Raw genomic sequence first — 12,183 nt, 5'->3', positions numbered from 1 at the left:
AGAATTAAGAAGCGGAACCGGCTGTTCAAACCCCCACAAGGCTGCCCGCTGGGATTGAAACGATGGGACGAGGCGTGAGTTTCTCAAAATGGGCTCATTGAGTGCAGCACGGATAAGATCTTGGAGAAGCTTACGGCTGCCGTGAATACTCAGAATAAGAACTCTGAGCTCAAACTGGATCACATCATGGAGAAGCTCACTGCACTCGTGAGTTCTCAGAATCGGCTCTTTGAGCACAAGAATGACAACATCATGGAGCGTAAGTTTGATAACATCATGGAGAAGCTCACGGCTCTCCAACGGGAGATTGAGAGACCAGTGTCAGACTGTTAGAACTGCTTTGAAATTCATATGAGTTGTTCGCACTAAAGTAAAAACCATCATCACTTCATGCAGAGCCCCTTTGGCGCCAGCTGTGATCTCAAGGCTGGAGCTGAACAAACACCCTGATAACAACTGTGTTTAGACTGTTCTTCCCATTCCATGCAAGATCGATAAGTCAGGGCCAAGCCAGCTCCGATCAGCCAGAACCCTGTTACCATGGTTCCGAATAGGTAGATATCTTCAGCACTCAGGCTCACCTGAGCCCAGACTTCTCATTGAGAAAAGGGTGTCAATTGCGTTCAGGGACCAGTCGATCAAATCCATAATTCCTCTTTTAGGTTTTAGAGAACCGACTGTGAGATTGTGTTCCAGGGAAAAGTAATACAAAAAACACGAGAATAGACAAGGACAGGAGGCTAAGCAGGGAAGATAAGGGAGGAGAGGAGAGGAGAAAAGTGCGACCGCCTTCGTCAAGAACAAGATCTTATATCGTCTAGCCGCTGACAGTGGCTACATCTTCGTGCTTGTTCTGCTAGACCTCAGTGCAGAGACTGCTGACTACAATATAATACTACGGAGATTAAAACACAGCATTGGTATCAGCAATACTGCGCTGCAGTGCTTTGAATGCCATCTATCTGACAGATTCAAATTTGCAAGCGCATGGAAATGGGAAGCTTTCTACACACAAAGGTTAGTCACAGAGTTCCACAAGCTATGCTGGGACCACTACTCTCTACTCTGCAGATGCATATAACCCTTAGGTAATGTTACAAAACATTGCACATATTTTTCTTTGCTATGCAGATGATAGCCAGCTTTATTTATGCATGAAGCCAAATGATTCAAATCAGCTAGTTCAACTACAGGCATGTGTTAAAGACAAAAAGACGTGGATGACCTGTAATTTCCTATTTCTAACAGCAGACAAAAATAAAGGTTATTGTACGCAGTCCTAAAAATCTTAGAAACATGGTGCTACATTGGCATCCAGTAGCACTGTGAGGGATCTTTAAGATATTTTTAATCAGTATGATAGCGCACATTAAACAAATATGTAGGACTGACTTAATTGATTTCATTTCATCTCTGAAAACTCCCTTAGCCATCAAGTAAGCCATTAGCTGATCTAGAACACTGCAGCATGAGTGCTTGGCACTGACAGCAGCCCATAGAGCAGGGCAATATGGCCAAAAATATTTATCACGATATATATTTGAAAATTTGCGATAACGATATAACTGACGATATAATTGATGCGAGACAAAATACAACTCCACAACTTTACTAGCACAAAAAAAACCCATCCATTTATATTCACTTAAATAAGCATCTGTTTTTTATGTGCATTAAAGCTATATAAAAATTTAACAGTGCAAATGCAAATTCCTTGCTGAAAGTTTAACCAAAAGGCATTTCCAGTAGAAACGGGCTGACATATCCTGAGCATAACCATGTATAATATCCACTGACGTTAAAAAGAGCTGCTTTGCAACATTAAACTGCAGTGTGTCAAAAGAAAAAAGTCAAATACGTATTTTTCGGACCATAAGGTGCATGGGATTATATGACACATTAAGCAAAACAAAGCAGTCAGATAAATCAAACTTTATTCATGTCACTGTGTACAAGGTGGACTCACGTGCTGGGCTCTGGGGATTGATGCAAACAAGAGAATTTATTTATGAACAATGTCCAATGAGTGTATATTCAAAAGGTGCGGGGCAGTGCTATATACAAAAGGTGAGAGGGGCAGGGCTCCGGGAGAAATCCAGGTGAACACTCTGGTCTCTCTCCAAACAATCCAAACACGAATCCGCTCGAACACTCGTCACTCAGGGAACACCAGGGAAAACAGTCCAGAGGGTCTGCACACAAAGAAATGCTCGTTAGATTCCAAACACACAACTACATTGAAAAAACACTTACTAGACGCTCGACTTTCACTGACGCGATTCTCAGAACGATCCAGCAAAGAACAGCCGTTGCTTCGTGGCTTAAATGCCATCCACACTGATGAGGCACAGGTGTTTCCTCCTCCGAGGGCGTGAACCCATAATGAGTTCCGCCCTGGCGAGAGAGAGAGAGAGAGAGAGAGAGAGAGAGAGAGAGAGAGATATGATCAGCGACCAGCTGAACCTCCAGGCCCATGACAATTCAACTCAACTTCTTGCTTCCTCCACTTCTGTACCATTGATTCATTAATGCTGTATTCTATCACAGCTGCTCTATTCCCAGTGTTGTTGCAGTATATTAATGACTAACCTTCTATTGTGGATGGATTATCTCAGTTGTTCTCCTGACTGAAGTTTGGTCTCGTTTACAGCATCCTGCCATGCGATTGCATTTGTCTCTAACCATCAGGAACCCTCACGTTAACTTTTATCGAGTGGAAAAGTGTTAGCGTTCATCCTCCAGCTTCACTGTTTATGCTATGCTAACATAGCTGTGTCGCTAGCGATCACGTAGCACATCATTATAACCAGCTAGCCCAACTTCAGTAACCCTACAAACGTCACTGCTGTTTAGTTTCCTGTCTTCATTTATGTTGGAAGTGATAGCAGAGCTGTACGTTTGAATTTTTCAGAAATCTCTCAGTCAGAACATGCTATATCATGCTTAGGTAACTAGCGAAACTAGCGAGCTAACTTCCGCTAACTTCCGTAGCGACTTACCTGGTAAAGCAGCAACACTGACATTTTATTAAAGATGAAAGAATTTAGACAGTTTTTAACTCTCAGAGATGCTAGCAGTGTTCGTTGTGACTTTGGGACCTGAAGAGACGGAGTTTAGGACCCAGATTACTCCCAGATTTACAAGCACCTTAGTCCGACAAATATGTCAATAACGACGGCCCGCTTGCATGTTAAACAAAAAATGTGCTTTGGTGGGTATCTGACGGACAAACACCAAATCACTTCCACATCACTGAAGTTTTTTACATTTTTACAAACCAATTCTGGGTTCATCCGTTTCACTCAACGATCGGCTTTCCGCCTTCGCACTCTCCGTTGCCGCCATGCTCTTCGGCCATATGCGTATAAAAACAAGGGCACTGTGCATGTGCGTTTTACCCGTATTTTATCGCAATATTTTATTTTCTTATCATTGCCTAACATTATACCGGTATTACCGTGAACGGTATAATATGGCCCAGCCCTAGCAGCCCATTCATTCATTTTCATGACCGACACTGTACTACCCAATCAAATCTCTTAACATGACCAGACCCTCCCCTACCTTTGCTGTTTGCTTACATGACTTGTAGAGAAAGCTTAGTGTGGAAGAAGTTAAAGACGAGCTGAAAAGATGAGAGAAAAGAATGAAAATAAACTACAAATGGATGCAGCAAAATGTGTCCATTTAACTGACATGTTAGCTGTTGGGGCTGCTGCACCGTGAACAGTAGTACCAGCAACAAATAGTAAGCAGGCCTCCTGTGCAACGGTGATGAAGAGAAAAGGAAGGGGGAATTTAAATGGTTAAAAAATAGATATAGGGACATGAATGAATGAATGGCTACTTTTATTGTCAAGCCACTGCTAATAACTAAAGTGTAGCTTTTAATTATTATCACATGCCACAGTGCAACACAGAAATAACCCAACAACAACTGTGCCAACCTGATTAAAACCTGTCCAAACTCTATGAGAGATATACATGTGTATAATATGTGTATGTCTGATATACATAAAGGTAAGTGTCTGTCTGTATATATATTTACATATGTACATATATATATATGTGTGTATTTGTATATACATATATTTACATATATTTACATGTATTTGTATGTACCCCGCCTTTCGCCCTATGTCGCTGGGATAGGCTCCAGCACCCCCCGCGACCCTGAAAAGGATAAGTGGAAGCGAATGGATTAATGGATGAATGGATGGATGGATATCATCAGTGTAGAAATTAATTTTGTGTTCTAATACAGAGGATTGACACCTTTAGATTTTGAAATTTTGGCATACTCCGGTGGCTCGTGGTTTGATGAAAATTGCAAATTATAAGTGTGAAAGTGGACATTCTTGTATGGTCTCTCTCTGAAAGGTAAAATATTGCAACATCAACCCATTAGTAGTGACTGTGGCCTTGTCCAATGAATATATAACCTTCCACAACCAAACCTGAGAAAAATCATGAAAAGGAAGGACCAGTTACCTTTGTCAAAAGCTTTTTCTGCATCTAGTTGACATTACTACTCCTTTTGTTTTGCAGCACTGTGACAGGATAATGAGATTGAGTAGCCTAGTATTTAGGCAGAGAAATCCAGTTTACTCATTATGAATTGTTGAGAGAAATACTGCTTCTAACCTAGATGCAAATGCAGCAACTTTAATGTTGTTGTTAATTGATGACAGAGGCACGTAACTAGATGGCAAAACAGGGTCTTTAACTGGTTAGTGATAATTTTGTCGCAGCTGCGTTCTGAAGAAATGGTGCCTTGCCATTAGGCATCTGGTTTAATGCGGTATAACTCATTAGTTTAGGTGTGTTTAAGAGATCTGTATCTTTAACTTCAACTTATTTCATTTATTTACAGGGAAATTGTTGAATTTTTCTGTAGTGCGTTTCAGCAGAATATGGTAATAGCTAAAACGGGTATTTCTTGTGGTGATTATGTGAATTGCCCAGTCGGTTGTTATGAGTGATTTTTACCCATCAGCTGTGAAATACCCTTGTAAAAGGGGTATTGTTATCACCCTGCCAGGTGGGGTGAGCAGCGTGGACACCCAAGTTTGTGTATGTGACAACTAGAGAACAAAGCAACGTAGGAGTTTGGAATTGATACCGTAGGTGTATCTACTAAAAAATGTCAGACAAGTTTGAATGTGACTGAGCCACCTCCACAGGACAAGACTCAGCAGTCCATCTGCATCTTAAGGATAAAGGACACTCTTTCGAGGATGCCAATGTTCACATTTTGGACAGAGAGGACAGATGGTTTGAAAGAGGAGTGAAAGAAGCCATCTATGTCCACTGTGAGCGACCATCTTTGAACAGAGGCGGTGGTTTACGACACCAACTCTCTGCCATCTATAATCCAGTTTTGAGATCCCTTCCCAGACGCCTTAACGCCCACTCACATCCTGGGCCATCTGACTCAGGAATTCACATGATAAGGTGGGGCCAGGTTTCACAATGAACTCACCCGAAACTCTGGCTGATTGGCACAGCAACAGGCATTAATCACATCACAACAGTGATTCAAGGCTTTGGGACCCACACCCAGTTTCACACCTTGGCTCAGGCGATTAGAGGATCATCAGGGGGTCCTTTTGTCCCTCTGTGGGGGGAAACTCCCACTAGGTTTATAGGGCTTTGGAGTTGACGTCACGCCGCAATGCATTGTGGGAGCGCAGCTCCATTTTCGGGGTCTACGAATCAAAACAAACACACTGTGTTGGAACGACGACGACAAGAAACATGCTTAAAAGCAGCTCAAAAGAAAACGGACGGTATAGAGACCGATTGCGTCCAGAGGCGAAGCAGCGGTACTTGAAAAAAATAGAGTGCATCGCAAATCTGGACCCATATGAAATACGGCAGTGGAGTAAAGACCCAGACGACTTACCGCCACTGTCCTACCCCGATATCTTCACGTATCTTGTTTGTGGAGTAAGCGCTTACACAGCGAACCAGTTTCGTAATTACAAGTCACTGGAGGCGCACATCCAATTTACAAATGGCTGGGTGCAAGATTTGGCTATTTTCAAGCCGCCAAACTCTGAGTACGTCGTCAAAGTAAGTCAGCTGGAGTGCACCGAGTGAAATAGCCATTTTCCACCCCCCACCATAATTAATGTTACACATTTATCATTGAACTGCTAAAATATCGTTATCATATTATATGCCCATAATTGTAAAGTACATGCAAATTAACACATTGATAATCGGGCAAATTATTAACGCCAATTTGTGTCCTTCCTGTCTCATTTCATTTATTGTCTTTACATCAACCAATCAAGTCACTCCATTCGATGTTTGATCGCAATTTCTATAACTTCCGAGACCACCAACGATGATATTATTCAGCTATAAAGTGTGATGTGAACATATTTAGAACTTACCGGAATGAAAATGTCTTGAGCACACCAGCTGATATCTGGAGACGTAACAGAACTTGATATCAGCTCGTCTCACGGCTGCTATCCAGGCTAGACGCCTTCGTTTGGTAATATCCGATACATGAGCTCCTTCATGTTGCTTCCAGGTTGGGAAAGCATAAAAAGACAATCGAAACTTATTCCCGTGCCGGTCATAAGATCGAACATTGCAGCCGACCACACAGCAAGTACGAACCATGGCTATGCTTTCGCTCCTTACTTAGACCCCCAAAATGGCAGATCGGGCCAAAATCCTTTCCACGCCCACCCCCGTGACATCACGCTCCAAAGCCCTATATCTGGGACTCCCCACCATTTGACCTTAGAAGTGAAGAAGCTTCTCGGATGAGAGGTGAAACGTCTTCAAGTAACTTAAAGAAGTCCAGACACTTTTCTTTGCGAGCTCCTTTGACTGAGTTCAACCTCAAGGTCAAAGTCAGAGGTTACATGTTTCTGAAAATCTTGTGAATGTGATAATTTGAGAATAAGACGAAATAGGATTTTCAACTTGATACCATAGGCATATCTACTAGGAGGCTTTTGGTACATCTGACTGCTGCCATTGTTTTTCTATATCTATTTTGGAATTTTTTTGATTTATTATGTTGTAGTTTTGTATTTTGTTATTCTTCTCCATATTTGTTTGGATTTTTTGTGTTTTTTTTCTCTCAGTACTGAATTCCAATTTTTTCCCATTTCTTCTTGTATGTGTGATTTTTCCACTAACTACCACTAAAAGGGAGATGTATTAGTAAAACCATTTGTTCCCATAAAGTTTGCCCACTTTTTCATCATAAATCTGTCAAATTCAGAGTCCATTAAGACGGAGGTATTAAATCACCATGTGTTTTAATAATTGGGAGTATAGGTGTTGGATCACTAACAATAATAGGACAAGTGTTTTTGAATAATAATGTTACTTGTGAGATCTGTTGGAGAAAGTAATTATTGCACTGGAGAATAAAGGTATCATTCAATTCCAACAGTGAAATCATGCATATACTGCTTTATTATTTTGGGATATTGGCAAATGCCTTACATTTACTGATTTATTGGGGCGTTCTATTAAAGGGTGTAAGACAATATTAAAGGAGAAAAAAAAGGATAATCATTACTAGAAACGTATAGATTGACGATTGTAAAAAGATTATATAAAGTGTCTATATAAATTACAGCATATGGACATTTTGAATCTATTAGTGTAGTGTTCAGAGTAAACAATAGCCTTTTATGAACCAAGATAGAGCCTCCGTTTCATGTAACAAGCTGAAAAGATCTAAATAAGCCTAAAAGATGTGTTCTTTCAGAGGCTCTATCCCATAAGAGGAGTATCTTTGCCTTTTATATTGGAACAGTATACAGAATTGTTATTCTTTTTGCCAGTGAACAAATAACACATACATTTAAAGAAGCTAGTGGCTGAATAAGAAGAAATAAAATGTGTGCATATGCAGCATGAAATCCATATGAACCCTATAATTTATAAATATCTGTGATAAAGGTTTTACTTTCATATGAGGAGCAGTTGTTTATGTGTTCTGACTGTCATGGGCTGAACACTGAGGCGCTGGGCTAAAGCTATAGGTATGTTGACAAAGGATAATCAGGTGTGTGGTGCGAATAACCCTTGTAGTCCAGGAAACCTAGGTTTACCTTAGTTGGCGAAGCCAAAATCCTGCTTTGTTATACAAGTCTCTGGGCTGAAAACTTTGCAACTCCAGTATGTCCACTCTGTTTAACAGTTACATGCTCCTACTGGCACAGATTATAAAAAACAACAAAATAAACTATCACAGCTATGCAGATGACACACAAATATGTATCACAATGTCACCAGGAGACCGAGGCCCTGTACAGGCTCTTGGTAAATGCATTGAGGAAATTAATGACTGGTTGTGCCACAATTTTCTCCAGCTAAACAAAAACAAAACTGAGGTAATAGTCTTTGGTGCCAAAGAAAAACGATTACAGGTCACCAGAGAACTTCAATCTATACATCTAAAAACCACAAACCAGGTGAGAAATTTGGGTGTAGTGATGGATGCAGACCTAAACTTAGAAAAAGACAATAACAAAATCAGCTTACTATCACCTCAAGAATATTTCAAGGATAAAAGATCTGATGTCTCAACAGGACCTGGAAAAACTAGTCCATGCATTCATCTTTAGTAGGCTTGATTACTGTAACAGCATCTTTACAGGTCTACCTAAAAAATCAGTCAGACAACTACAGCTCATTCAGAGCTCTGCTGCTCGAGTCCTCACTAAGACCAAAAAAGTGGACCACATCAGTCCAGCTCTGAGGCCTTTACACTGGCTGCCTGTCCGTCAGAGGATAGACTTTAAAGTTCTGATGCTGGTCTATAAAGCTCTGAATGGTTTAGGACCAAAATACATCAGTGACCTCCTGACCCAGTATGAACCTTCCAGATCCCTCAGGTCATCTGGATCCGGTCTTTTATCAGTTCCCAGAGTCAGAACCAGACACGGAGAAGCTGCATTCAGCTTTTATGCTCCTTATATCTGGAACAAACTCCCAGAAAGCCTCAGATCAGCTGAAACACTCGGTTTATTTAAATCCAGGTTGAAGACTCACCTGTTCTCAGCTGCATTTGAATAAAGCACCAAATCCACACTTTTAAGCTTAAATTTCAAAACTTACATTTAACTACTGATTTTATCTACTGTTCTGATTTGATCTGTTTTGATTTTATATACTGTTTTGTTTGTTTGTTTGTTAATTAGTTTGTTTGTTTGTTTTAATCAATTTTAAATCATGCTTTTTATTTGTTTTAGTTTCTAATGTCTCTGTAAAGCACTTTGAATCACCTTGTTGTTGAATTGTGCTATACAAATAAACTTGCCTTGCCTTACACGCAGACACATTGAAGGCTGGGGAACTAAACACACCTAAAGAAAAAGTTAGGATAACAAGACAAGACATAGAAGTACCAAAATAAAACAGGAAGTAGCGATGTGGGGAATCATGTGACAAAGGAAACTCGGCAGCAAGAGGGAGCTTGGAGAGATTCAGAATAACCAAAACAAGAATACCAAAATATAAGTCTAACAACTAACAGAAACAGCAATGCAAAAGCAACAACAACAAAGGAGTAAACACAGAATCATTAATAAGATCATAAAGAGAAAATATGGGATGTTGTCAAAACTGGGCTCTCTAACCATCAAACCTAAAAATACAGTTAAAGAGTGACTGCTGTTAATTTTGCAGCAAATTTTTATTTAGTCGTTTTACTTAAAATTTAGACTTCTAAATTCTTTTAGCTTTAGTCATCATAAGATTTTAAGCAGCAGTTTATCCAGCTGACGAAAATATAGAGTGTAAAAAATTTGTTGCGTTTTTACCAGTGAGAGTTGCTCTACATGGTTTACAAAGTGTCTCATTTTCCTTGACATCAAATGGAAAATGTGTCCATATGTTCACTCTTGTCTTTCTATGTGCTGACATTTTGTCTCATTTTCATGAGAAACCGGGAGGATGGGAGATAGTGGTACCATTTCCAAAAAGCACCTCAGTTGTGCACCTCTAACATTACTGCATGCAGATTACTTCTGATTGGACTGCTTCAAAACTCGCCTGGCCTTTCTACACAATGTAATTAGTTCTTATTGGCTCTTGTCTCTCCAGGATATTTTCTTTTTGTTTTTATTCACTGACAAAAGTTTCAGCAGATTTCATCACAGTTTTTGTCCTCATGTAAATGTAGGGTAAATGTAGCTTTCCGTGAAATAAATGTAAAGTTTGGACTCTGTTTGTGTAAATAGATTTGTGCTTAAATGTAAATCTGGCTAAAATAAAGTTCACAAAAATGTTATTTCTTTTGTGTTGATATGAAAAGCTCTCAGACGTAATATCTTTGCTCATGACTATTACCTACCTACTACTTGCCTACCTCGTTGTTCACATACAGCGCCAACAGAGTGCATCGCTTATAAATTAGCTTAAATGTATTCCACCAGTATGACCAGATGAACTGCTTACAGAAATAATGAAGAGCCACACAAAATAATGTTTTTAGCTATTGATCTCTGTCTGTCCAAACGGGGACGTGCCCAGTAGATATCAGTGGGTGGGTTTCAATCACTCAGACTTTCTGCAACGAGGATGACGATAGACTGACAGACACTTTATAGCTTCTGAAGGACTCTAAAGGAGACTGTTGGTCTGTGCCATAAATTATGGATAAAGAATGCCTGTGTGTATGTGCGTTGTGTGTTTGTGTATGTGTTTGTGTATGGTGGTGTTGCTGGGGCCACAGCCTTCCTGGTTGAAATCTGGCCAGCATTGCCATCAACAAGTAACACAAGTCTTCCTGCTTAAAGTTTCAAAGAGAGCCTGTAATTTCCAAGCACACATGAGTCAATGAGAGCCCAGATGTTTATTAATAACATGAATTCACAGATTGTTTCTGAATGCTTATTGTGATCGGATTCAACCAGGGTGCAATGACCAAATGCCAAAACGATCTTCAGATTCCCCTGTGCCTTCAAGCATTAATTCACTTACATGTGTCCTTCTGGACAACTATTAACTTTAATTCAGATAAAAGTGACATACTCTGGCCTTTGGTGTACACGGCTAGTCTGCTAGTTGGTGATTAACGAACCACTTCCATCTCCAGCACTATGAACTCTGGCCGGGACTTAATTAAAACTCAGCCATTGACCACAATCATAAATTACTTTCCACAACCTGTGACACTTTCAAAATAAAAAGGACTCATTGGTTTCTTGCCAATTAATAATTCACAAATGAAATGGAATGAAAACCTGAGGCAGGGGTACTGTAAGAGTTTGTATCCTGAGTTTTGAAAAAGGCTGACAGCAATGTTGCTGAACAAGAAGGATTACTTGAGCTGGTGGTGACTGCTGGGTGATTGATGACCGTTATCTGCTCTGTTTGTGTTCTGCAGGTAGCTGTTGTCATCACAGTGTCACTGCACTGCTCCTGCCCAGTCTGATCCTTGACCTGAGCAGCTGATTCCCAGTAGGAGGGAGCAGCCCTGCAACAATATCTCTACTCCATCATCTCTGGCTCTGTTTACATGTGTGTCAGTCTGAGGATGGAGGCCTTTCTCAGCATACCTCCAGTCTGCGCCTCTTATGAAATCATCACTGTTCTCACTAGTGTTTCCTTTTTTTTCTTCTTTTTTTTAAATGCAGCAGCTGTTTGCTGTAATCTGAAAGTTAAGTCCCAAATGCAAATTTAGTGATCGCATCAGAGGCACAAGCTGGGCGTTTCCTGTATTAAATGTAATGGGTAATGCTCTGTTTTGCAAACCTTCAGCCACAAACACTAAATCAGATGAAGGAGAAGCTTCAGAGTGACACTGTCTTCAGCTGCTGTATATTGTACGCTTCCTTCCTCGCATTTTTACTGAAATGAACTTCGTATTTATTAGCTTGCAGTGTAATTATTATCATTAATAATCACTATTATATTACAGTGTTTGTTGATATTGGTAAATACTGTTTGAATATATATACCTTCCAAAATAAAAGTCTAAGTTCAGCAGCAAGCGACATGTTATGAGATGAATCTTGCTTATTTATGCATCGTTATATTTATGTTTTAGTCATTGAAATGTTTGTTTTAATTCCCATGCCATTTTTATCATGGCTTTAAGATGGTCTAAAGTTGGCCGGGATGGACGCTGCCCACCTAGAAATAAATTTTGCCCCCACACCTACAGAAAATACACAGAGTTCGCATTTTAAACTTCTT

General features: G+C 40.1%; 1 protein-coding gene across 3 annotated transcripts in view; it reads left to right on the top strand.

Moving 5' to 3' along the window:
- The window catches only part of tsnare1 (T-SNARE Domain Containing 1), a 277,117-nt gene extending 265,136 nt beyond the window's left edge, over nt 1-11,981 (top strand). For all 3 annotated transcript variants that reach the window (XM_005948142.3, XM_005948140.3, XM_005948141.3), the window contains one exon: nt 11,372-11,981. In XM_005948142.3, coding sequence (XP_005948204.1) covers nt 11,372-11,419 — 48 coding nt within the window. In that variant the 3' untranslated portion in view covers nt 11,420-11,981. The remainder of the gene's footprint in view (nt 1-11,371) is intronic.
- The last annotated feature ends 202 nt before the right edge of the window (nt 11,982-12,183 follow it).

Source organism: Haplochromis burtoni, unplaced genomic scaffold (genome assembly GCF_018398535.1).
Source record: "Haplochromis burtoni strain Fernald_Lab_line unplaced genomic scaffold, NCSU_Asbu1 Contig_574, whole genome shotgun sequence".
In the NCBI taxonomy this organism is placed as follows: domain Eukaryota; kingdom Metazoa; phylum Chordata; class Actinopteri; order Cichliformes; family Cichlidae; genus Haplochromis; species Haplochromis burtoni.
The sequence above is the reverse complement of the archived record's forward strand: the minus strand, read 5'-3'. Positions and strand labels throughout refer to the sequence as shown.